General features: G+C 36.7%; 1 protein-coding gene across 1 annotated transcript; it reads right to left on the bottom strand.

Annotated features, from left to right (window-relative positions):
- Positions 1-6,235: 6,235 nt before the first annotated feature.
- On the bottom strand, positions 6,236-21,811 carry LOC104072128 (homeobox protein MOX-2-like). Its single transcript, XM_009576226.1, has 3 exons — positions 21,739-21,811; positions 20,541-20,713; positions 6,236-7,544 (listed from the first exon to the last, which is right to left on the bottom strand). Exons 1-3 carry the CDS (start codon positions 21,809-21,811, stop codon positions 7,320-7,322), a joined length of 471 nt encoding a protein of 156 aa, XP_009574521.1. The 3' UTR covers positions 6,236-7,319.
- Between the last annotated feature and the right edge of the window lie 5,987 nt (positions 21,812-27,798).

Below are 27,798 nucleotides of genomic sequence, written 5' to 3'. Positions count from 1 at the left end.
CACCACAATATATGAGTCATCTCGATCCTGTATCAACCAACATTTCAATTCTCTGTAATATTCTGTTCTATTCTTTTGGGAAAGAACAGCATACAAGAACAGGGCAATTTTAGGCAATTGGAAGGTTATACCATGCTTGACACCTGACTTCACTTTAGTAACACCTGCTTGAAGAATAATTAGCAGGCCACTTTTAAAGAAAGAACTTCCATACACCACAGATGGCATTTTTCATACCAGACAGGCAACGATGTATGTTGGAAGTGAGCCAAACTGTCTGCAAAAACTGTGAGAAATTCAAGACAGACATCTGAGTGGAAGGAAAGTTTTACCTTCCTTGACACCCTTACCCCCCTGCAACCATTCGGGAACATCTGTTCAAACCTACCTCTCTATATAATGCGCTTTATTTTTCTTATCTACTAATGCCAAAAATTACAGGAGAAGGAAAGCAGCATAGCAAGTTTCTTTTATATTGGTTATGAAACCTACGATTTAATAACATAATGTGATGATTTGCCAGCTATAGAAATCCCGTATTATAAGACTCTTGTTAGAACCAAGAACAAAATTTTCTTAACTGGCTAGTAATATGGGGTCCTCAACTCACATTTCCATAAAGTGGTCCTAATTTTCACTGTGTACTCAAAACTTCGTTGAAATCAGGATACCGTGTGTCATAACGGAGGCACAAAGTCAACAGTCACTTTGGAAATTATTGACTAATGTCTTAATCCTGGACTGTTCGCTGATTTGTATGAACTTTTGTATGTACTTTGGGCTAAATCCAAATCCCTGTGAAATCAATCATAATCTTTCCATTGCCATCTATAGGCTTTAGATGAGGTCCTTTGCTTCCTTAGAAGAATCTTGACTTCTTTCTTGCAAAAATACTCTATATAAAAGGAGTCCTGAGAACTCTTCATAATATTGTCATCAGAATCAAATGTCTTACACAAATATGCTAAAATTAGAAAAGTAACAGCTCTATGTTGTACTTAGTATCGCTTATGAACTAAAAAATTGTGCATTTTGTTTCAACAGTTCCAATGAATAAGTATATACGTGAGAATTATAGAGATACATATACAAAATTATTTACAATGTGTTGTAATTCCAAACTAGGGCTTTTTTTTCTCCCCTGGTAGTTTTTACTCTCTTAAATACATTTCTGTGGTGATTGCGTAAAATTTTTTGAAGGGCAGTTTTCAAGATAAATTTTTAATTTGGGAAAATGCCTGTTTCAGTATTTTCTCAGCTGTGCATGTGACTTTCTTGGCAAATAATGTGGTAAGCATTCAGAATAGGCATACTTCTAAAAACCCTGCAGTCCATAAGCAAACGTAAGTAACATATACAGTGTCTATATATTCATGGTGACACTAAGGATGAGAATCTGTCCCAAAATACTAAACCACTTTTATAGATATTTGCCATGTTCATTGCTTCATATAGTTTTGGAGCACACTTTTATAACACAAAACCCGTTATATTATCATGTGATTATAAGACAAGAAAGTTCCTACAGAAATCAATTATTGTGCTGTTTACTTAAAGGATGAGTGAATCTGAAAATTGTTGATTACTAATGTAAAATAACATTGTACAAGGTTTCTCTTAATGGATGCCAAATTTTCCGAATTTACAGATAAAATCCAAATGTTAGCAGAAGAGTACTTACAGCCAAATTTTGTCTCTCTCTTGAGAGAGAGAAGTCTATCTGTGGACTAGTAATGTTATTTTGTTAGGCATCAGAACTGAATATTTAAATTCAAGTATATAACCTTAATAGATATAGACATAATAGGTAAAAATTACTAAAATAATCACATTGGTACACACAAATATGAAACTGTTTATGGAAAGAACAGGGATGTGGCAATATGCTTTATTCTGGTCAATTAGTCCTCTGAACAGAACTAATGCCATTTTAATTATTATTTAATGTCCTGGATCACATGCTTATACCTTATCTCAATTATATCTTTCACTTCTGCTTTGAAGAACCACATATTTACTCTTTTTTTGTGAATCCTGTTAGGGGAAGGAGTCAGGGTCACGAGAGTTGGAAGAGGTTTTCACAGAAAGCATTCAAGGGCCAAATAAGATAAGAAAAGAACAGAACCAAGTCCTCACAGCACATTTAGTAGGGCACTGAAACTAATCCCAAAAGGCTTACTGGGCCTATGATACAAGGCGGCCAGTATAAATTACTTGAGTCTCTTATCATTTATCCATTAAAAAGGCTAATTCAAAACTTACCTTTCTTTAAAAAATCTTTGGAGTCTGTCTACAGAAAAGCACTGCAAAAAAGGGAACTATGATTATTTCCTACTACAACTACTATTTAACAAGCTCTTCACTTACAACACTTTTCGGGGTCTTCTCTGTTTGTTGATACTAACCAAGTCTACTGCCCAGGTGATTGTTTTCAACTGAATGAAAGTAAAGTTTCACCAAATTTCCGCAGATAGGAGTCATGACAGTTCAGATGCCAGAAAAAGGACAATGGCTAACAGATCTGCATGCATGACTTGGACAGAAGTAATAAATGGCTGAGAAACTTCTAATACATTTGCAGTTTGTACAGATGACTGTGATAACCTCTTATTATGCCATATGGAGGCCCTGACTAACAGCCAGGGGCCTTAAATTACATTGAAATTGATTCCTACACTGCAGCTTTCAGCTGTAAATGATGTCAAAAGACTATGGGCTTAAAATGAAAATGAACAGAAATATATAAAAGCAAATGAGCTCTAGTAACTCCTTATTAATCTGAGGTAATAATGTGCATCATCACTGAAGCGCTATGCCAGTTACTGTCAGCTGTTGGCTACATTGCCTTTTTTAAATGAATATAGACACCAGGTTGTGTACAGAATTCTCCCTTTCAGTCCACATGCATTACATAACGATATTAAATTACAGTACATAATTGGTTAAACATTACTCTTTAAAATTTCTTGAATCTTGTAGCCGATCTTAAATACTGCATGTACTCTATTAAATACAAGCTCACCCAAGAGACATAAACTGACTGAAGCCAGGAAATTCTAAATGAAGGCTCAAGCTGACATTTTGTCCCTAACTTATATAACTATGTTTCCTCATAGCTACTAAGAGTGCACGTCCTAATGGTGTTTCTTTCTTTATTTGTACAAATAATATTATTGCAGCAGTCAGAGCCTTCATTTAAGAAAGCAGGATACATAAACTACCTTGAAACTTGGCCTGTGATGGAAAGACATAAGTATAGAGTCTCTCCTTCTTGTGCTCCTTTTTTGACTATTTTTGGATCTGATGAAAAGAAAAGAAAATCAAGAAAAGGTAAGTATTTAATTAAATTCCCAAACTACTTCCAATTTGTGATTTAATAAATTCAGCCAGCTTGCAATGGTGTTATTTTAACCACACCTCTTCAACTGCTATTTTCAAAATAAATCTGAAAACAATGAAGCCATACTAAACAAAAACACTGAATAAAAACTCAACAGTCATAAGGGAGGAGAAAGAAACCCTGCAAATAATATATAGCCTTGTACCCCAGAGACAGCAGAAAAAAGAATTCTTGTTATCCATCATGTTGAAAATTAAACTGTAAACATCACTGCATTTTTACAGTCAATTATATTTTCTGTGTATGTTTCCTAAGAGTACACATTTCTGTGTCTGGCTTAGCAATAGCTAACAACAGAACATCAAAGAGGGGTAGACTCTGGACAGATATGATATCAAAATTACTGTAACTCCAAAAATACATCATTAGTCCTCAGAAGCAGGATTCATTGACAATAAGTCATGAAAAGTGATTAGCCACTATTTAATAACAGGAACTTATAAAGATAAATAAACCAAACTAGGTTTCATCACATTTCACTCTACCACCAAGTGCCTGCACAACTTTGGGCAAATCACAATCTTAGGGCTTGATTTTGTCCATCTGTTAAATGGTATAGCCTTAGCTATACCATATGGCTAGATTGGTAAAAGAACCCTCTGTTAGTCTGCAGACAGATATAAGCCAATGAAGATTAAAATAAACCTTCAAGCTATAGTTCAAAAGCTTCTATCCATAGCTGTTTTCAGCAACAAAATTATGCTAAAAAACTTTGATACAATGTCATAATGTGTTACAGCGGGTGATTGATCCTGGGGGCTTCCATAAGACAGTTTTTGAGTAATTGGGGTATTCAGAACAAGATGAGACATCATCTGCATTGATGAGTCCTGAGCAGACCCACTAACCCACAAAGTGGAGTTAAAGCACAGGGCATTCGTTGCTGCTATGTGTAGCTTGAATATGAGCTAGCTGAAACCTGGAAGAAGCATGTTTGTATTTCTGTGGGGCTGTGCTTGTAAGTAAATTCCTTCAAGACCATGGTAGGAAGCTCACTGTGCTTAGACTTCATAGCTTCAACTTCTGCCAATGTGGGTTCTCTGCACCATACTGCACTTACCGATGATGTACCCACAAAAGAGTTGTTTAAAGCCATCAGAGGTCTTTAAGTAATCTGAGAGGTTACTACATACGATAGCACCTTACAGCCAAATTCAAAGTCTGAACTGTTTTTAAAGCATGGGAGACAATCAATTTTGTTAGTCATCTTTTTTTTTCTGTAATATAAAGTTACATAATTTGGCCCTTTGTTTGAAGGTTCATTGAATTATCTAAACAAAAATTCTCCTAGCACTGTAAATCCGTTTGCACGTTTCTCTCTCTTCAACCTGTGCTTTAAGTCTCAACAGACTCAGTTAAAACTAGGAAAATGGAAAAAGACTATCTTTCACAATAGGAAAAAATTCTTCCTGGTAATGAGATTATTATGGCTCACAGATTGCCATCATCGCACGTATTGGCTGGTCCCCCACCGCAAGTATCGCAGTCAAATCACGGTGCTGCTAACAGAATAATACACCTCTCAAAATGCCTTGGGCTAGGAACACATTGCTGGTGCATTTCAGGTAATGTAAATAAAGCACTTCCATTTGTTTTGTAAAATGTCAGCTCAAACTTGGCTGATCCCTTTTCAGATTCAATCTTAAACTTTTTGTGAAAGACAGCAACAAACAATGCTGCAAACCTGAAAAGGCATTTTTGGCAAACAGAGCATTTGAAAGACAATAATCTTCTCTCCCCTCTTTACTAGCAAAACAAATCACATTATATTTGACTAAATCTCTGTTGTTAAAAATGGTTATTTGAAAATTCAAGATGCTTTTTTCAACTTTTCATTCTAATTTTTCATTTTGAAATTTAGCTATATTTCATTCAAGAGGGAGAAAAAACCAGCCAAGAATAAAAAGCTGTAGACTGAATCACTGGGGTTTTTTCCTGTTTTGATAATCCCCACCACCACCCAAAAAAACTTTCCCATCCGGCCATGAAATCAAAAATATCAAGTATTCTCAAGCAGTTGGCTTACTTCTCTATCCTACTCTCATTCTCAGCAATTTTGTATGATAAAGGCATTTGAAAAAGAACTGAGAAACAAATGCAAAACCCCTTAACTGCTGGAACCAATAAAATGCTCTGAAGTCTTTAAAGAAATGAATTAGCCATTGCTTGGATATCTTAAACTAAAATGATCATGACAACAATTAATGTGCAAGAAAGATCAAACCTATAGTGGAAAGGATTTGGAAAACAGACACAGAGTTCTTGATCGCATTTAACTTTTATGATGCCGTACTGCTCCACATTGCAGAGCTTCAGTGAATGCTCACAAGCATTTACTAGGATATGCGCATTTCTTGCTCGCTCTTTCTTTCACTCAGCTCCTTCTATCACACTACCCAGTCCAATTCATCTCTGAATTTCTTGGAGATATTTTATTTTTTTCTCCTGAACAGCTTTATTGGACAAAGGCATGATAATATAAGTATGCATCCCTTCCTGATATTTATTCCCTTTCATCCATTTCAACAAGGTCCAACAAAATCGCCCTTTATATTTGCTCTAAATCTGGAAAAATGGTTGAACAGACTCTTGTTGGTTTTGGCTGAAGACATCATTAGCTGCTAGATGCATTTTTCCTGCTAAAGGAAAGAGTTTCCCAAATGGATCAAAGTAGAAGGCTTATCCAAGATTAAAAGCCTAAATTTGAAAACATAGCTTTGTGTTGTCCACAGACAAAGTTCCGAAAGACCCGAAAAAGGCAGAGCTGCTTAGGACTTTTACAAAAAACACTTTAAGTATCCTATGAAATCACTGCAGAGAGACCAGAATTATTTAAAAAGGATTATTTATTAAACATATTTCTTTACAAAGTACAATCAATGGTTTGCATTAAATTTTGGTTTTTGGTATTTGCCTGTATGTACACAAAAGCTTATATCAGAAAATGTCTTGATTTTACACATGGGACACAATACTGAGTTACCTTCATATTTTGATTTCTACCAACATCATAAGCTGTTGATAATAACTTTCAGCTTATCTGCTGTTTTTTTTAAAACTGAAGATGAAGCGACAATATTTCTGCAGAGTGTCAGTATCTATCAATGTACTCAATTATGACAAAGTAGAAATGAATAATCCTTTGGGAAGTTTCCACCGAGCATGAGTGGAACATGACATTTTTTGGCAGGTTACTGGACTATCCTTATGATCCTAAAAATCATTTTTTGCAGTTACAAGATAAGAAGAATTGAGGAGCTAGGTAAGTTTAATAATACCCTATTAGCAGCAGTTGATAGTAAATGCAACATAAGGTTTGTTTTGTCTGTCATACAAGGACGTGTCCTAGCAGACACTATTGTATTGTTCTCTACTTGAACAAAAGTATCTGCATGTATTGTATGTCTTTGGAAAAACAAAACAAAAATAAAGAGACAAAAAGCCATTTATTGTCATGAGTGACTATTGCCATCAGCTAATATGAATGCATTGCTAAAATTAGTGAAGACAGGAAAATGCTGTAAGGTAAATATATACAGAGTTAAAATACATTTCTTATCCACTAGATAGTGATTTTGTGGCACTGTGGTTTTCAGAATATAACGTCTGTTGAGAGCAATGTAATTTTCAGTGCAAGCTAAAGCAAAAATACCTGCCCGCTGTCATAAACATGACAAACAAATCTGGAATGTTCAAAGTAAGTTTGTCTTCCACTTCTGCACTCTTGAGGCACCTTTAAGACATGGCACTTACTGTAAACCATCTAAAAATCAAGAAAAGCAGACACAATAAGCCTGAATTTTCCATAACAACTTTAAAAATCACTGCCAGAGTCACTTGCATACGTAAACGATGCCTGTGTAAGGCTTGCCAGCAAAGCATCTTTCCTGAGAACGGAGCTGGGTACACTCTCTGTGTATCATAAGTGTGCGTGCTCAGAGCTGTGATCGCTGTCGTGGCTGTCGTCGTTCGCTAGTGAGTCCCCCGTGTGCTGGAGACCAGCTGCACCGATGCCAGAGAGCTCGGAGGGGAGCAGCGTGCCCTTTTTCACATTCACCAGTTCCTTCTCCCGGGCTGCTGCCCCTTGCTGGCCCCCTTTTACCCGCTTCCACTTCATTCGTCTGTTCTGGAACCAAACTTTTACCTTCGCGGAAGAAAGACAAAACAAGAAAATAAAGATGGGGTCATTGAAGGTAATAATGATCTTTCTAGCTATAGCACAGCACTTGAGTTTTTTCTTTTTTTTAGTGTGCAACACGCTGCCTTTCTGACTGTATGGTAAAAAGCTTAGCAAGCCTTCCCTGAGGACAGGCGATCCAGTTTTGGATAGGACGTGAACCCTGGGATGTGAGGGTAATGACTGCAAAGGAGGGAAAGGAGGGAAAGAAGGCAGCCAGGCTATCTGCAGCAGATAGCTCCACAGGAAGGTCTCAGAGTCCTTTAGAAAACATTAAAAAGTTAACATACTCTTGAAAAACGTATTAATGCCATTTCACAGGCAGAGAAACAGAGGCCAAATGGTACACCCATCAAGGGACCGCACAGAAGAACCTACCTCTCGTGTAACAGAAAGCCCAGGCTGCTGGCAGCGATCCATACTACTGCCCTTCGTGCTTATAGTGCCATTAATTACCCTTCAAAGGAGGGTAGTTACTTTGGAAAGGAACTTGCACTGGAAAGTTTGCATTGCTTTCTGCCTCTTTGTTTCTGTAAACCGGTGGTAAGTTTCAGGTGGAGCATTTTAAAAACCTTTTTTTTTTTTTACTTGCTGAAGTATCTGAAAGAGCATTTCTTACTGTCAAAACTTACAACTTCCCTGTCTATTTCACAAATGTATTTAAATGATTCTAGTTGACTGATCCTCGATTTTACTACATTTAGCCATAGATCCTGGTCAATTTTTTCAGACAAATAAATAGCCCCAAAACCAGAGGACAAGACATTTATGAATTTGAGTCAAAATCAGTAAATAATTTCAGATGAGAATGGAAAAGAAATTCATAGCATGAAAGGTTAAAAATGTATCTCTGTTTAAGACACATTAAACCCCAAGATTTCACTCCAGCTGAAACTCATTTCCCCTCCTTCCCTTCTCTGTATATAAATATGGGGGGGGGGAGGAGGGGAGGGGGGGAGTAAACCTAAATTATTTGCACGGTTCTAAAGTACCAGCACTGCAAACCACAAGGACTTTTTTTTCACTAGCCAAAAGAAAAGAAAAAAAAAAAAAGATGTTCATAGCATCTGTCAAATATATTAGACCAGATTAAAGGCTGGTTTCAAATCAAATTAAAATATTGTCACTGAAACCAGTATGAATACAAGATTGTTGGGTTTGATCCATTTAGAGTTAAAGTTGCTAAAAAATCTCATGCGTGTTTGTCTATGCAGATCTTCACAAAGTTCCACAGAAAAATAAACAATGTCTGCAACTTTTCATTTGGAAAGAAAGGAAGAAAGCTTGCAATGTCGGTGTATCCTCTGCTGCGTTTAGCAAAATGTGTTTCAGAGTTTTAAAAGAACAGCAAGGAACAGGCACAGCAGGACATATTGTACAACATGAGTAATAGAGCCACAAAAATGCTGTTTTGCTGAATCTGTCTTATACATCCAGGAAACATTGCAGTGTTTAACCTTTACTATCACTTTGAATTTTACATTAAAATTTTACTACAATTGAACTGATAGTTAACGTCACTGTCTGTATGTACGTATGTGGGAAGGAAGAGAGGTATATTTATTTTTTTGTACTCTATATTCCTGTTAAAGTCAATGTGAGCTGTTGAAGCCAATCACTTGGGAACAGAACAAAATGATTCCAGGTTAGTTAAGAGCCTCAAAGCACAGCAATTCCTTTCCTTAGTCAACTCATCAGAGCCAAAGAATCTGGCTTGTAAAGTGAAATGAGTGTAAAGGGGAAGGTATTTATTACTGGCTGCTGTGATGTTGGGAATTATCATGCTCGGGTCACGTATCAGAGGTGTCCATGGAAACAGTGTCTTCAAAAGGGTACAGCGTTAGTACAGCATTGGCAGCTTTCCGGGGGAAGTTAAGATGTCATTTTGTTTATTTTTGTTTTTTAAGACAATGAAGTTTCTCTTGTAAAAGTGCAGACAATGCAGTAGATGCAACTGCAGTCATAATCTAAACATCAAAAATAATAGACTTTGGATTCAACCCAGTACCACAGAATATTATCACTCTTCTTCTGAAATAAGGGACCAGAGAATTTTATTCGATAAGAAGAAATAACAGGCTTGGAGTGATGTTTAAAAGGTCTAAGCAATTCTCTGGATATCTTTACATCCTTGAAAATTCATGGAATAAGTCACAGCATTGAAAGCCTAAAACAAAATAATAATGTACACAAAAAGTGATTTCAAGAAAAATAACAGCGATGCATTTGAAGCAAAAATTTCAATGCACGACCTGGATTCAACCCACTTTAACTTAGTGGCACAGGAGAGATCCAGGCAAACCACCTTCCAGATGCATCCATTTCATTTTTGGATACTTGAGAAACTGAAGCTAATACTCCTACAGTCATTGTCAGAAACTGTTCTGGCTGGGACAAATGTGAGCAGGATGATTGCTGCCTGGCTCCTGATGCAGGTGCTCATTTCTGTTCTCCTGTCACAGACAGAGCTAAACTCTCACATCTGCTCACTTGACTTTTTTGACTCCAATTTAATAAATTATTCTTTTTTGTTTTCCATTTTTTCCTACAATATTTTGCTGCTGCTGCTTTTTCTAATTCAGGTCACTTCACAAAACCACAGTTGAGAGCAGTCTCTCCTTGAGCGTTAAACCCAGGAGAACTGAGTGGCACGAGCTTCCAGCTAATGAGTAGCCGAGGACAGGCTGGGGAGTATCTCTTCGTTCAGATCATCTGCCTTCAGACTAGCTCATCTGACCATGCCCTGAAATGCCTGCACCAGGGACAAGTCTAGGTCAGCGTCTGTATATTAATTGATATAAATCAGTGTCTGTATATTAATTTATATAAATCAATTGAAGGACAATGACTTCCCTTTTCGAGAACAAGTGCAAGATACATTTATAAATTCCTCATAGGATTTGATCCACTGTCTGGGAAACATGGCATTTAAGGGATGTAGGGCTAAAAGGACTCCAGCTATCTTTGCATGCACTTTCTTGAGTGTAGGGGAAAGAGAATAACCCTGGCACTCCCATAGGAGAATATATACTACTGACTGGCATATAGCCTGTCAGGCTTCCCATAAAGAGAAAATAATAACAATTTTTAAAAGGAAAAAAAAAAGTAAAAAAACAGCTTTAGGCCTTTTTATTAATGACTTCAAATAATCTGCATCTGATTTACTTAGAGAATATCAAATAAGAAATTTCTTTATCTATTACATGAAAAATTATTTTCAAAAGCTAGAAATCAATTATAGTAAAGTTTATTATTGAAAATATTATACATTTATTTTGATGTCATTTGGTGCATTAATGTACAGAGGGACTGTTATATGAGGGACTATGTTAGGTATTTTTTACATATATTTCTTTATGTCCTCCATTATAAAGTACTGAAATCCACTTTTGACCTGATCCAAAGTACACTAATGTCAGTGAGAGTTTTTCCATCAAGTTCAATGGACTGTAGATGAAGTCTTTAATGCTCATATGCTAATAATATGAGACAGGTCCTTCACTTGTTATTTCCTCTAGAGATCAAATTCAGGTACTGGAATTCTGAACTTCCTTTGGAGCTGAAGAGTCAATTATGGAGGGTATAGTTGTTACTGATACGCGATCCATCTATATTTTAGTAATGGGAAGGAAGTGATGCAAACTTTGTGTGAAGTACTTCAGACTGTCAGTTTATCTGGATTCATGGAAAACTGTGCTTTTCAAACACACAACTCATTTGAAACTTACAGGTGTTGTACAAAACGTGCATCAGAACAAAACGCCCGAAGAAACAAAAAGGAGAGAGGAGAAAGAAAGAGGAGAGAGAATGAAAGAAAGAGAGAAAGAGAGAAAGGAGAGAACGACTGAGAGAAAAATAAAGAAAAAATTAAAATAAAAATAAAGGAGAGAGAAAAAGCCCTTACTGAAGTGAACTTGAAAAACTCTTGAACTTTTTTCCAGTGAAAGAACCTGCTTGTGCCATTTACAACTTTTGCAAAAAATTATTTCCTTCTAAAGTAGTTTAAAGATCATCTATGACAAACTTGATACCGTAGGTTTTATGAACATTTTTATGCTGTTCTTCAAGACTAAGTTAGCTCTAGCAGGAGCTGAAAGTCCTCACCACTTCCCAGAATCAGGTTCTGATTGCCTATTATTTGTTAAAATGCACTCCCTCTGCTCCACCCTCTGACTAGCACAACTTAACTGTATAGAGCAAGCATATGTATGTATGGAAAACAAAGGAAGTGGAGGGAAATGAGCTATATTAAAGATGATGGTAGCATTAACAGCTGTTTCTAAATCAGCACTTATGAGCCAGTCTATTGAGCACATCTGCTTACTGGCACGAAAGCACAGTTTCTTTTCCCTTAGTCAACAAGTTGTTCAGCATCTGCATCTCCACATCTGATGATTAGACTGTTACTTAAGATACGAGTAAATGATTTCACATTGCGCATCTCCTGATGTACAAGAGAAATGTTTTTACTGTGACAAATTTGCTTTAAGGTCTACTCTGTAGGAATCACAGGAGGAGATTTAAAACAAGGGGTTTGACATTGTTAGTGTCTACATTACTAAAGTAATCATTATATACTTATGATATATAGGTCCTTAGTAGGCTTAAGGGCCACATTATATGCTGTCTTGCATGTATATCGTTAATACTTATCTTTAATAAGTTGTCCACCACAACTTCATGATGTGGACATCAATGCATCATTTTGGTTCCAGATGAGCATATCACCTAAACTTTTGATTTAATACTACTTCAATAGAGACCTTCAGTCACATTAACTTTGAGAGTAGTTGACTTCTACCATGCTTTATAGAATGTAGATACTTTCTTTTGATTTTAGAATTCTGTACTTACAGAGAAAAACTAAACAGATACCTTCTATAATTAATGAGTATTTCTTAATAAAGACATTCTTGTCTGAAAAATGAAAGCATGACTGAATTCAAACTACCTTAGTTGCACCGCCTGCTGTCTTTCTTCTTTTAAGAAAAAAAACACTTCTTCTTTAAAAAGCTCTTTTCTGAAATGAAAGATTCTTTCCTAAAATTAGGTTTTCTATTCCAGGTTTTAGTGGCACGAGTCCCAAACGAGATTAAAATTTGAGGCCTGATATCTCACAAACCTTAAAAATTAGAAACAAGAGCACTGTGCCAGTTGAAACTATTATTTTGCTACAAGGGATGCATATTTCTAAGTATAAGTCTTTGAAGTCAGTATCCCAAATTCCATGTTTTATTATACCTAAATGATGTGTCAGAAAGACCACATCACCAAGCCTTTTAAGCATTCTTCCCCTGGTCAGCCATTGTCCGTTTTTTTTATTTTTTTTTTTTTTTAAACTGTTGATTTACTTTCCTCTAATGCAGACAAATATATGGATAACAAAAAATAACCCTGACTTTTCAAAATGAAAAAAATTGAAAAGTTTACTTCTCAACTTTCTTTGGCTCTGAAAACATTCCTGTTATTTTGAGATAGTACACTTACGCTGCCAAGTTTTAAAGAAAGTCAAACTCCTGAACTTTACAGAAATCACTGGTGTTATACAGCTGAAACTTACCTTTTTCGCATATATAGAAATAGTATTTTTGTGATGATTTATTCAACAAACTTATAAAAGCAAATAGGAATGTAAACCCAGGAAAGTTTCTTTTCCTGTTCCAGACTATGAATAAATATAAGGGTTGGAAGAATCAAATCTGTTAGTTTAAAATATTTACAGAGATGGTAGTCAGAGTTATCAGTTCACTTCAGTAACTAAAGATAACATAAGATTTTAAATAGTTCAGCTGGATTTCAGTCATGCTGGATACATGGGAGAGTAAGTTAAGGTAGTTTTATTCAGTTAAACTTAATTTAAAGGAATTCCAATTTCTATTCCAAAAAAAACCCTTTTAAAAATCTTAAATATATTTTGATCTTAAAACCAGTTTAAATAAATCTGAGTATTAAATGTCTTCTTAGTTATTATGAAATAGTACCAAAATACCTGAATTGGAGGAAATTAACTTTTCTTTGGAAATTAATGAATGGTACCAGAACCTTCTGATTAAAATTGCTTAAGTCACCTGCTCGCTGATTCAAAGCAATCTGCTCCGGTTACATTACAGGACATTGCACTGAATGTGCACAAGTACTTTGCAGCAGCTGTTGAGAAAAAGGGGAGGTTTTGGCAGGTGCACAAAGGACAGCTGGAGCTTTTGGCACCCAGGAAGGTGTAGGAGTGAGTTCTGGTTTTTCGTTACATAGAAGTCAGTTGAGGTTTGGGTACTGCTTAGGTGATACATTCTCCTTTCTACCTCCCACGTTTAGACAGAGATGGAATAGACATTATATTTCAGAGGAGAGCAGTGATAGGAGTATTTCATTCCAGTTTCAGAAGTCTTTGAGAGCACTAGTTTACCTCCCTCTACTCCATCCAAAGAACTGCCACCTTCTCCACCAGTGATCTTCAAAATTAATTTCATGATCAAACAGCTAACCTTCCGTATTCAAAAACCTCTCTTAACTAGGCTTCAGCGTTAACATACTTTGAGCAGAATGGGACTCACTATTTCAGGTTCTTTCCTCTTACTGGCTTGTTGTACATAATCTAAGGGAGTATTTTTTATAAAATTAGTCTCTCTTTTTTGTCCAGAGGCAAAGAAAGGCAATCTGTGGGGCTGCTGCTAGAACTCCCTCTAATTATTCTCCTATAATATATGTTTTTAGAGTCTACCTTCATCCAATTTCTTTGCATATATATAGAAATCTACAAAAGAAACACATGGTGTAAAACTAATTTGTGGGGAAGATCGCCATCAGCTAAACTTTGCCTCTTTGTATAGGCATTTACCTGCATGAATTACTCACATGTAGAGCATTTTATTTCATGAGAAAAAAATCCTAACATACATCATTCTGCACCCATTTTGCACAGGTCAACTGAGTGTGAAAGTTAAAAGACAGTGGGTAATCAAGGCTGGCTTTTGGCTGAGTACGTTGATGTTTTTTTCTGCTACTACTTTAGTACGAAGAAAGGCAAATGTCAAGAAGCGGGACTCGGCAGAAAGCAACCTGCCCTTGACAATCCTCTAGGGCTCTATGGCTATGGAAGCCATCTCCCTCCCCAAGTAAGAAGCACCCTCATTCGTATTCACTTAAACTAGTTCCACAGTTCATTACTTCAAATCTGGAGGGACCTTTTTGCCTTCCAAAACAAGCCAGTCCTGAGTCTTTTGATGGTAAACTTGCCTCAAAATCAACATCCAGTTTTAAAGCTAGTAAGCCTCAAGAAGCTGCAGCTGTTTTCAGCAGGGCCTGCCTTGAGGAGAAGGAACTAGTGAAACCAGAAAGAGATTCTACATTTTGCAATGCCTTGCATAAAAAAATATCGGCTTTATTCTAGATGTTCATTTGTACCTCTGCAATACCATTTTTTCCTCACTGATTTCTTCTCTCTGTTTTTTAAAGTGACCATAAATGACAAACCTAAAAAGCTCCTATCTCCTTAAACAGGCGACAGAAGAAGCCGCATCTTTCCTGACTTGTGTCTAAGAAAGGGTAGGGGTAGGGGATAACAGAGCCTTATACACTTTGTAAAAGCAGCCATATGAGCTGCTAATATTTCTGTCTATGTCACATATGCAGCTTGGCACAGACAGAGGTCTCTCCCCACCCTGAACCCCACAGGGTTTCTCTGCAGGTGTAGGGTCCATTCACAACTAACAGCTGGAGGCACTTGGATCTTTGCACATGGAATTGCTTGTTTGAATTCAATCAATACTGCAAAAGTAAATACGCTGTTTGAAGTTTTGCCATGTACTTTTTTTTTTAAAGAATTATCGTATAGATCAAAATTATGCATGAGTTATAATTAAGTTTGCCAGGAGCATTCTTTCCTAAGAAAGAACAAACTGAGTTAGCACAGTAACTCTTACTGCTGGTATTTATATTGCTCAAGACAAATATAAAAGTATTAGTGAGTTTTATTTTATTAAGAGTGTTACTTTAAATAAAACAAGCAATCCAAAGGATTTCAAACCACACAGGCTCATTATTATAGTGTGTATAGAGAGTGCTTAACACATGGAAGCTTGGAATGAGCAGCTGCCTTTCAGGGAAGACGTGACAGCACAATAAATCAGGCAGATATGGTCAAGCTTGTCCTATCAATCCATTGTTTGATTTTGTTTGAAAGTATACAGGGGAATAATCTCACCACCTAACCTTAGAAATTCCTAAAGTAGGAAACTAGTCATACTGTGTGATCCATGGAGAGACATTGACTCTTCCAGAGGTGGTTCAGAACAAACACCTAATTGAGGAACACTGAACTCTGGTTTCTCACCCAGGTCACTAAGGGGAGTTATTCTTACCTTACCAGTCAAGTCTAAAAAATGCAGTGATTAGCCTCCCCTGAGCTCCGTGATGCTGAAAAGGATTTTAATGAAATCACTTGTGATGAAGGATTGAGATAACCTGGTCTGGAGGAAACTTTTCTAATGGAAAACTTCGTCTATTATTTGTATAGTTGTAACAATGCAGTGCTACAGTGTGGGTTATGGCCCCATTACCCTACGTACTATACCAACATTGCCCAAATGTATTTAAATAATAATGCTGCCTGCTTCTCTTTCTGGTAGAAAAAGGCATTACAAAGCTTCTTCGTCACTCATCCCGTGCTGGCACCACGTACATGGAAGCCAAACACAGGTGCAAAAGCAGTCTTCGCTTTGACAAAATTTTGTCCTTTGTCTATGCAAAGTCAATGGCTTCAGACCTTTTATAAATGATTGGTGGCTTCCAGGTGGGTATTGGAAATTAAAGTTAAGAAGAAATAAACCTTCTCATTGCCATCAGCAGAATTTAATCTGACTAGGTGGGATTTTCCGTTTATGTTGGCAAACAGAAGCATTTCATATTTGGACTGTTTATTCCGGTAACCTTAGCTAGCCTGCAGAACTGCAACATTACTCTTTTGATTAGCTCCATGCAAAAAGATCTTGCGAGGTGGAAAGATCTCCTACTCTTTCTATATTTGGCAGGACCAACTCCATAAAAATGTCCATTTTGCCACGCCTCTGATACCCCACTGCAGCTGCTTCCTCTCCTCATCCCACAGCGAGATATTAAAAAGTTTGCATGGAACCTTCTCCAAGTTTATCTGGATGTACAAAAAAGCCAAGAATGCGCAAATATCTAGGGAGCTAAGATAGTTTTTAGTCTAACTGGCTCTTCAAAATATAATAGAGGCCTGCCAGCTGAAAATTATTAACTGCTGGCTGAGCAGGGATTGTGAGTGCACTCTATAAGAGATGGAGCAGGAATTATATGTACCTATACTGCTGGAATTCTTACGATACCATAATAGAGCCATCCTACCACCAGATGTGCTTATAATGCTCTCAAAGTGCACTCTTAATATCTAGGCAATTGAGGCACTTATTTCATTTCATCCCATCCTCCTGTCTTGTAACTCAGGTTTCCTTTTTAGGGAGCAATAGGATTACTTCCTTCTCCTGATCCATATGTTGTAAGGGGTTTTTTTCATTATTATTTTTGTGAAATGGCCTTCCATGAGTCATTTATGTTTGAACTGATCTTGTAAGTTGTTTCAAAAGTCAAATGGAGCCTTACTTTGATGACTGTAGAAAACTTTAATACCCTTATATAGCTTTTTAAATATGGCCAGACATATGTTTTTTTCTACAGCTTGTTTAAATGCCAGAAAGGTAATTATGAAGTGTTAGTTGGTTAGTGCCTCTTTTAAGCTGTGGCGTATGGTTGAAATTATCACTGTAGTCAAGAGGAAGATAGAGCTTTCTTAAGATAATAGGCTCCGTGATTTATCTCACATCTTGGGAAAGAACTGAAAGTTGTAACTTTAGGATGACCCAACAATACTTTCCCCAGATTATTTTTTGTTCTTCTGCCCTCTGAATAATGTGATGCTTGTCATTTTTTAGAAACCTAGTAAAAACAATTATGCTAAACAATTCATTCCATCAGGGGTTAGGTCTTCTCTCAAACCTATTTTCTGAGCAGATACGTTAGTTCACCTGATACCCACTGCTGGTTTTTGTCATTGTATTATCTGAAGCAAGTTTCAATTCTCTGTGTGCCAATTCAACGTTTCATGAGAGATCAGGAGAGCTTTCAACACAAATAGGTCTACAGCCTGTGATGAGATTGAATTTATCACTTGTGTGTTCATTTATTGCAAACAAAGGAACTACTGCCTATCAGGTACCATTTACTGCAATGCAGCCTTTTGGGGGGAAAAATAGTAAAGGAAAACTGTTCCAGAAATAGTAATTTTCTAAAAATGTTACCTCACTGGAGAGTGTTTTTTTGGAATTCCATCAATATATTTTAATTCAGTCATAATAATTTTAGAGAAAGGACTGGTTTTGTTGCATCTGTTTAAGATAGGTATCAAATATAATCTCCTCTGTTGGGACAGTTAGTAAAAGAAAGTAATAACAGTAGTAAGTAAGCAAATAAGTGCTGTTATCCCACTCAAGAATAATCACTCATTCTGCTAATGATGGAAAGACAGGTCCTGAATGTCAGTTCAGTCTCTTAACTGGAAAAAAAAGAAATATTAGTGTCACTCCAGGTTCACCCTGGAGTATTTTTTTTAAGTCACTGAAGGAATACTGATGTAAAACAAGTATGCAAGAAGAGTTAAGCCTTTTGATTTACTGCATTCAACTTCTGAAGACTGCCATATACCATGGAAACCCACACCCAGTTCCATGCCTATTTGGACCATTTTTCCATCAAAGCAATATATTTGATTTTAAAAAGAGACATTTCTAATTGACAACATTAGAAGTGACATCATTACTTGGCTTACTATGATTCAGAAACTGAAAAATATGTCCAAAATTTCCTCTCAATTTTCTTTTTGTTTTCAATTAACAACACAGTTTTTATGCTATCATTTTTTTTTTTTCTCTCAGACCATTTTATTGTGGCAAGATACAGAACTGGACTCTATCAAGCTAAAAATCTTAATGCTTTCCTTTTCTAAGCAAGGGTGGCTTTAAGCAGGAAGGCAGGAAGGCAGGAAGGAAGGAAGGAAGGAAGGGAGTTATCTCTAGCAGCTCAGTTGTCACTCTGTGATAATCTGGGGAAGCAGAGAAGAATTAGAGTACATAATTAGATAGACTAATTATAATTCTATAGAAATTATCAGAATTATCAGCAGAATGCTTAGAACTGACATTATGTGACAGCAAGTGCTCCCATGACTTAAATGAATTCTCTGCACTGGTGTAGCACAAGCTGCCTTTTCTCCTCCAGAGACAATATTCAATATTTATCTGTCCCTTTTCAGTATGTTAAATGCTTTTAGTTTAACTATTTCCTTTAGAATAGTGAACTGTCTCTTTATTTAGTTGTACTATTCCACTTGATCTTTGAAGAAAAGAATAAAGAATTTATCAGGGAGAATAGTTAAATTCCAGTCCAAATTCACCATTATTAAATATGGAGATACGTTTTTTGAATCCAGCTGACTGATTGCCATCAAATTGGCCAGCAGATATTTTTTAAAATTTATTTTTTGTTGCTCAGTTCCACACCAACTCTACCTTTGTCACTGAGACAAGAATTCATTCCTCCTCCCCTTAGATGTCAAAATCAGGTGTGGAAGTTAATCTAATTGTCTTGGCTTACCTTAGTCAACGGAAATGAAAAAGGCAAAATTTTATCAATTATTTGTTACAAAATGGTGCGCTTTACAAATATAACAAACATATTTAAGTAACTGAAAATGACCCCAGTGGAACCTGGCAACATGTTCAAGTCAAACGAGAGATTACTGGCTGCTTCTTGACAAGCTGGAAGGGACAGCCATTGTCTCAAAGTCTTCAAATAAAAAAAACTGTTTCATTTGCTTGTGTGAGGAAATGTGTGTTCATATGTATAGAAAAGGATGGATTTTTACCGAGATATCTACTTATAGCAGGCATTAATGAAACTCAAGAAAATTGCAAAACTTCTCATATCTAGAGTTCACAAATCACGGTGCTATTTTGATACCTTCCCTTGAATATATCATCATCTTACTGATTGTATCTAAAGCAATGCCTCAATCTAATATTGATTCCTGAAAAAAGAATGTCTATCAGTGGGCAAAAAGCTTTCAATTTTAATGATAAAACTGTAGGTAACATTTCATCAGATTTGGTGTACTTGAGTCCAGTATTCTAAATGTCTTTACTAAAACACGTTTTTTAAATGTGTATGTTGATGTAATTATTATTTTAAATGTGACTTGACTACCTATTTAGTGTGTTGGGATGAGATTCTGAAACAATTCAGTACATGCTTAACATGAATATTTGCATTAGAAATCAATGTGACAACATGCATGATGAAACTTGAGCACGTGCAGAAGTGGTTCCCGGACCAGGGTTTGGAGAGCAGGAAACCAATAACAGTGATAAGAAATTCCATCGTCTCCTCTGCTTTCACAGCGCAGGGTAAGATAAAGTGGTTAAAAATGCCTGTATTCCAGTTTTGCTGGTGTTCCCATTCTTGCTGCCATCTGGAAACAGGATGTTCAGAAACTCTGGACAAATGGCAACTGCATATATTTAATAGACTAAACCAAGATGCTCCTATTTGTTGCATGCAGGCAAATCAACTGCTTGTGCATGCGGTATTTGAGACTTATCACTTCTTCAGCCACATCAGTGTGGACAGATTAGAAAAGATGTGCACCAGTTTAACAGATATATTACTCGTGCTTTTATCTTCCATCTCTGCCTACTAGATGAAACTAATCTGTAGGTGGTACATATAAAAATATAAATTACTTGCATAGCAGAGAGATAATAAGTGTATATCATTTTGCTATAAGCATTCAATCTGATATATCAACATATCTGTTAGTAACATAAACAAGAGCTCTACTGTGAGGAGCTACTAATATTGGGCAAGCATTTAAACTCCATTATTTTGCATCAGTACCTGTCTTTCAGTGAGGTCAAGGTTTACTGCTATCTCATATCGCCTCAGCCTGGTCAAATAGTTATGATGAGCAAATTCTGCTTCTAGCTCTCTGATTTGCTCCTTGGTGAAAGCTGTCCTTTCCTTCCTGGGTTTACTGTTGACCTCTGACTTGTAGTTTCCTTCTTGGGAATCTGAAAAAAAAAGTTGAAAAAATTGAAGTAATGACAAGCGTACAGCTAAATAGGAAACAAGCCCAAAGATAACAACGAACTTAAATTACATTCTTCAAACATTCTTCTCTCAGAAACACACCCTTGCTTTCATACCTATGGATTTTTCACTGTAAATCAGGAAAGCAGCAGTAATTCTGACAGATGTGAGCTGCTGCTGCTTCCATTCATGCACATCAAGCTTTAGCTTAAAACCTTGCAGTGTTTCATTTCCTAACAGTTCTCTGTAGAATTTCTGCAAAGCTTCAACTCCTTCCCAACTCTGGCAACTCTCAGTGCATCCAACCAGTACAGGATGTGTATCATTTGAGTAGTGTCTTAATGAGTAGTACTTCAAGAATCTTTCTCTCCTATCATTTCACTAATACTTTAAGCCAAAGCTCTATTTTAAAGAACACACTTCAAGGTTTAGTCCAGTTACACTTTCAGGGAAAGGTAATAGACGAAGCATAGGAAATTCAACACATATCAAAAAGAAGGCACGTCCCATGTGATAATGGGATCTCCTCCTACTCATGCCAAGCTGCAGGTACAGGGGTTATGCCACAGCTGGTATCAGTATAGGAGATTTGCTACCACTATAGCTCATTACCTAAGGAATACAATCAAAGGAGCTTTGCTGAAAGTTTCATTACCACCCTCCTCATTCCTTTTACTCTCAGAAACAGGTATATTTGGTCCTGAGCCAAACTACTGAACTCAGTGACAGTCATTCTGTTGCTGTCAGTGAAGTCTGTTTAAATAAATGAAAAGAGATCAAACTGTAAAAAAAAAAAAAAAGAAAAAAAATAGAAAACAGAGAAAGAGAGAGTGGAAAGGAAAAAAAAAAGACCAGACATTTATAAGCTTGGGTATGATACAACACCTATAAATCCAAAATTAGCAGGAGATCAGTAGGAGTATCATTAGTCAAATTCTGGCCTCATGAATCATCTTAAAAATGTCACAGATAAATTCACACTTCAGCTGCTGATTTAAATAGAAACCTGCATCAACATCCAAATGAACAGGCCCACAAGAAATCACTCCCTGGGACTCTGTCAGATGAATCATCGACATGCCTGAGAGTGTCCAACTGGCCAGTGGGTCTGGTTTCAAAACTACAGTCAGCTATCTATGTTTTCACTTTTTGTCAGTTACTTTGTTGCTTGGAAGGGAACTTTTTTTTTTTTTAAATGAGAACTGTTGATGTTTGACTCAGTGCTATAGTCATTAATTTAAATGTTTTAAAGCTAACGGATTCAAATTACCAAACCTCTTAACTTTTGCTGACATGACACACAGAGCTTTGCTTCAGACATGGTTGTATTGCTGGTGTGTATGACTGAGGGTATCCACCAATGTTGTTGAGTGGGTTTGCAAGCTGTTCAGCCACAACTGGAGTAGGGATTTTCTAGGATAGGACCCATTAAATGGCACACCCATTGACTACAGTGTGGGGCCAAGGTCATTATGCAAACTCAACATAGAAAACCTGACAGATCAAAACCACCTTAAACCTAGAAGTTCACATTTCTTCCTTCATACTAGTTGGCAAACTAGAGTCACTATAACTTCTCTCTACATTTTTCCATTGCAGGAGCATGCACATTGCTTTTTTTCCTTGAAATTTCCTCATCATAAGGTCCAAATACTATGTAGATGACCTGAACTTACTTAAACCCCTATATCAGCATTCCAATGAATCACTGAAGAGAGATACCTAACTCTCATTTTTCTTAGCTTTTGGACTTACCATTCTTATACCACCAGAGGCGTGTTTCATACGTGTTTGAAAGCAGGTGGGTGTGCAAACTGCTTATCTGCAGTACAACACAGAAATGTGTAGCATGCAAGTCACTGCTAAAGTCCTCTTAACTATCTTGGTAAACCTGTGCCCATGTGAGGCCATGAGCCAAGAAGTCTTCCCGTGTCAGTACTTTCTGTAAGAAAGATCCATGGCTCACATGGTTTCCAAACTAAAGGTTGCAACCTTAAATGAAAGTAATGCACCTACAGATAACACTGACACCATATTGAAAATTCAATACCAGAAATGAAGACATAAGCCTGGCAATGCAACAGAAAATGGGGTCAAAGGTGTAAAAACTTGGTAGCTACTGCCATCATGAATGGTCAAAGGGAAAAACTTCAGGAGTACCCATCCAAACATCTCTCAGGAGAATACTGATCTCTATAAGTGACTGAAACTTCTAACACAAGAAATTTTTCTGCAAGCAGATGGTTCCATGAGGAAAACAGAGTTACTGTAGAGCCAGTAAAACCATAATGAGCCAAGTCATCGTTCAGGTTAATACTCATGGTTCTGAATTCCCAATTTACAAATGTGGCTAGCATCTAAATTCCAGGTTCCTGGGATACTGTTGTAAGGAAGGGAAAAGTAACTGCACAAGTAGCGTTTGTCCTTCATCTTTGTCAGCATAGAGGATTCAGCACTGCTAGCAATGCTAGCCCACACAGATCCTGTACTAATATAAGCATGCTTGGACAACTGGTTATTTAGACATTTCTGCCATTGCTGGATACTACCTTTAAGTCAATGCTGGAGAGTAAATGCCTGGCAGCCACAGTTTTGTCAGCAGTATGATTTCACCAGCAGACTGGCTCAGTGGAAAAGTTTCAGGTTTTTATTTATTTGTTGTGAATGTCATTGAATGCATTTGTAATAGTCAAGATACTCTGAAAAAAACCACATGATATATTCAAATATTGCTAAAAGCAAAAGCTGGAGAGGTACACAGGAACCTAAGACAGGTACACAGAAAGCTTACTCCCTCTCAGTACTGAGATTCATGCAACAAAACAACTGTAATCCTAGGAAATCTGTTTCAGCAAAGATCTGGCCAGCAACACAATGGTATTTTGCTTAATGCATTTGAGATATTGAAAATATATCTAAAAAGAGACTTACATAGATGCCTGTTAGGTGAAAACCAGTTATGAACTCTTGCTGTCATCTGACTTTCTCTGCTGTGGTTCATGTACAGATTGCCTTTTATTTCCTATTGACATCATACTACTTGGAATAATAATAATTTTAGAAATGTTGGTTGTTTTAATTTCTAAAGTGGTAAATCTAGGTTTTCTGATTGTTTCTTTTTAACAGTCTCTATAGAGCCAGGATTGGGAGCTCCCATCTCTTTCTGGCCTTCAGGTCTCTGTTCATATCACCTGACTAGCTTCTCTTTGGTGGAAAATGGGTGGGAGACTTGGAAGAGATTTTTGGCAGAACTCATGTCAGCCTACATCTGGTTTGCAGCTGTTGCAACTAAGACAAGAAAAAAGTCCCAACAACCTTAGTTTTCTTCTACTGGCTACATCTTATGCCAAATGGTAGGTGTAGAGGCAGAGAACAAAGCCTAGGGGGATCTAAGTTACACTCCTTACATCTCAAAAGGCACATGTAAAATATATACAGATGGTACAAACCACTTGATGAAAAATACAGCAATCTATATTGTCTGTCTTCCGCCTTCTCCCAGACAAATTCTGGCACACTCTCAGAAGATGTAGCCTACATGCAGGTATTAGTACCTTATCAGTCTCTCTTTTGCAAACCTTTGTTCTTTGGATGTCAAGTAATGTAGGCAGTTAAACACTGCTTTGAGGGATGCAGGTCATACCTCTTTCTCAGAACCGTTTTTGTGTTTTCAAAAACTCCAGGCAGCATCTTTAGTATCTCCTGTTAGACAAAAATGCTTGTTGGTAACTGATGTAGAAGACACCATTTGGAAAGACATTCAAAGCTATAAATGACTGTTCTACAGACCTTTGGAGACTTAGATTTTTCCTGAGCTTAATAATATCTCAATTTTTTTTACTATAAATCATTACTAATTGCAGTATTCCCCACCCTCAAAAGTTACTTCTACTTTGCTCTAAGGAAAGGATTGCTGTTAATCCCGATATTTGTATTGTCACGCCAGAGTTCCTATTTCCTTCTCTCTCCATCATTGAGACGTGAAGCATACCAGGCAAACACAGGATCTAACTCCTATGTGTAGAATATGAAAAGTGGTCATTTTAGTATTTTTGCTTTTGATGCATGCCTAGGAAAAAAAAGACTGATCACAGAATAGGAAGAAGAGGCTGGTCAGAATATCCATGATACAAAGATCTGCTGCTATCTGGATAGAGTCAGAATCACAGGCAACATGTGCAAGAAGCACCTGCTATTTTTTCTTGGATTAGTTCAACAGCTGACGTACCTTCATTTCTCAGACAGAAATGAACTTTCAGTTAATACCTGCAATGGAAGATCCCAGACAAGAATTTTCAAAAATAAGTCAGATTGGTGGTGCTTTATTAGCAGTTGCAGGTGGTTTTCAGATCCTGATATCCATACTGACAGTGAGTAGTGACAATAAGCAGTGACAAAAAGGCCATCGGAATTTCACCCCTAGAGTTGTTACTCAACATTCAGGTTTTCAACTTTCACACACATTTTCCAACACTTATTCTCAGAAAGCCTCTACCATGAACAACCCGATTCTAAATTTATTTCACTATAAATTTATAGTGAAGTAGGCTAAATTAAATGTTCTTAATTGCATACGTCCTCTAAATGGTGTTCAAGTGTTTGCAGAGAACAACTACTACATAGTTATTTACTTTAAAATTAAGCAATCTGTACAAAGTAATCAATGCAAAACGCTTGTTACTTCTGAGTAGTTTAATGTTGCGTGAAAGAGCATTTCTTTCAGACTTAATTCCTCTACATTTGTTTAAATCACTAACATGTAAACAAAAGCTTTAGAGCTTCTAAACATGAATAGGACACAACAATGATATGTGATTCAATACAAAATGCTTTTCTTTTTTTTTTTTTTCCTTCAAGATATTGGCAATATGAACTTAGGGAAAAGCACTTTAGTATCAGAGCAATAATCTAGCAAAATGTCATTAAACTGAAATATACATATGAAGAAAATAAGCAACTTTGTACTATTACAGTTGCAAAGGGATATTATGGAGAGGACAACTAGATTTTTTAATGGTAAGAAGTACATACTGGTGTACAGCTCAATTGACTAATCTAATTGTTTCTGATTCTTAATAGTTAATTATATTTTCTGACAAAATGAAATAGTTCGCTGAGACACAACCAAGGAGCTGGCATAAAGGTCTCCATATGGTTCGTATTGTTTTGCCAGCAACTACATGTGAGAACAAGATTTACCCAGAAATAGTCACTTTCAAACATTTTTGACATTTAATAGAAAATACTATGCAGTTTTTCCATGACATTTTTTTCTATTTTCATTTCAAAGTTGTTCAGGATTTGTATGTAAACTTAACCTGTGTCCACAACATTGTCCATTGCTTTGCAGGATCCTAATTTAAATCCTTACTCCCTTACTTTTTGTATAACCTTTGTACCAAAAAAATTAGTTAACTCCTGGGCCATTCAAAACTACATAGTTATGCTTACTTTGATGCACCTACTCTCATTTGCACCAGTTGAGACTATGCAACCAAATGCTGCAAACTTACTTAATCTTTGGTTTTTTCATAATTTTTCTTCTCTTTAAAGTCATTTAAATAATATTCTTAGAAGATTTTGCTCAGCTAAAAGTACAGCTCCAAATCACTGAACATATTTAATCTGAGTGCCTCTTTTGAGAATGTCATTAAAAGTATTTCTGGAGCTGCAATTCACTAAATGTATTTAGAGAATCCTTTCTGAAAATTGGAACAAACAGCATCGTCATTTCCATAATTCATAACTCTGCATGTGCAAATGGGCAAAGCTGCACAGTAGCGCAAGTACAACATCAAAATTGCATGAATCCTTCTTTTCATTCTAATGAAAGCAAATTTTTGTTTTCTTATTGAGTTAATGCTTTCTAACCCAGTCTGTGACAATTTACAATTTAAAACAGCCTCATATCCACTCCCAAAAAAAACATGAACTGGCACAGCAAAACCTGTGGGTATTCTGAAACACACTATATACCATTCTAAATCATTACCTACTAGTTGTTGCTGCCAAATCTTTTGTTGTTACTGCCTCCTGAAAGTACAAGTCTAGGAATTATACTGCAGTGTTGGAAACACTGATTCATAACACTGTGATAGCTAATGCTGCAGGTTCTTGAAGATACCTATGCTGGAAAAGATGTGGTTCTGCCAGGTCATCTGATCAATCTAACTATATAGCATGTGCATGTCACTTCTTCAAACCATGCAAATATGGAAGACAACATATGAATTCTCCAATAGGAATAATTACACTAGTTAGTAGATCTGCATGTGGAAGACGCTACTCTCAGTCCCAAATGTTTGTATAATTACAGCTTATGTTAGGAAATCTTTAACGATTTCCCTTAAGGAAACTTTACAGGCTGCATTTTAATAGGACTTTATCCAGTGGGACTTCCAATTCCCATTTGGAGTTCTGGAGATACATCTCTTACATGCAGCATCAAATAACATACATGTGGGGATTGTTTGCCTATTTATTGAACCATTTTTATAATTTGCTTTTATGTAGAAGAGCTTCATTAAATGAAGGTGAGAACTGCCAGCACGATCTCCCTGCAGATTACCAGTGTGTCCTTCTGAGTAAGAGTTAACCTACAAAATTAAACCAAGAAGTTTTCTGTGCAGAAGCCTCTTAGAACAAAGACATCCAAGTGGAGAAAACAGTAGTTAAGATAGGAGTTTACACAATCTTCCTTCCCTTGGGTCTCACCTCCTAGACATCTCCCACAGAGGCTCTTTCCTACCCAAAGGAATCAGAATAAATGTGAAGAGCAACCAAACCCATGCCGAGCACTGTGCATGCCTTAGTCATCATCATCGATCTGATGAAAGCCCTTCCCTGGAGAGCAGCTGTATCAGAACTCCAAGGAGGCATTAAAATACTCCTTTTGGCCCTACTTTGTTGTATAAAAATACTTAGGAAAATAGATTTTTTCTTCAAAGATGGTACATGAAAGATCTAAAGCACTACAAACTGTAGGGAAGTGGCTGCTTAAGAAGAGAAAAGAGCATATGACACACAGAACTTAGTTAGATAATCACCTCTCAACAAGTCTTTCTCC

The sequence above is a fragment of the Fulmarus glacialis genome, unplaced genomic scaffold (genome assembly GCF_000690835.1).
Source record: "Fulmarus glacialis isolate BGI_N327 unplaced genomic scaffold, ASM69083v1 scaffold20744, whole genome shotgun sequence".
Classification (NCBI taxonomy): domain Eukaryota; kingdom Metazoa; phylum Chordata; class Aves; order Procellariiformes; family Procellariidae; genus Fulmarus; species Fulmarus glacialis.
This window is presented reverse-complemented; position numbering and strand designations above follow the sequence as displayed.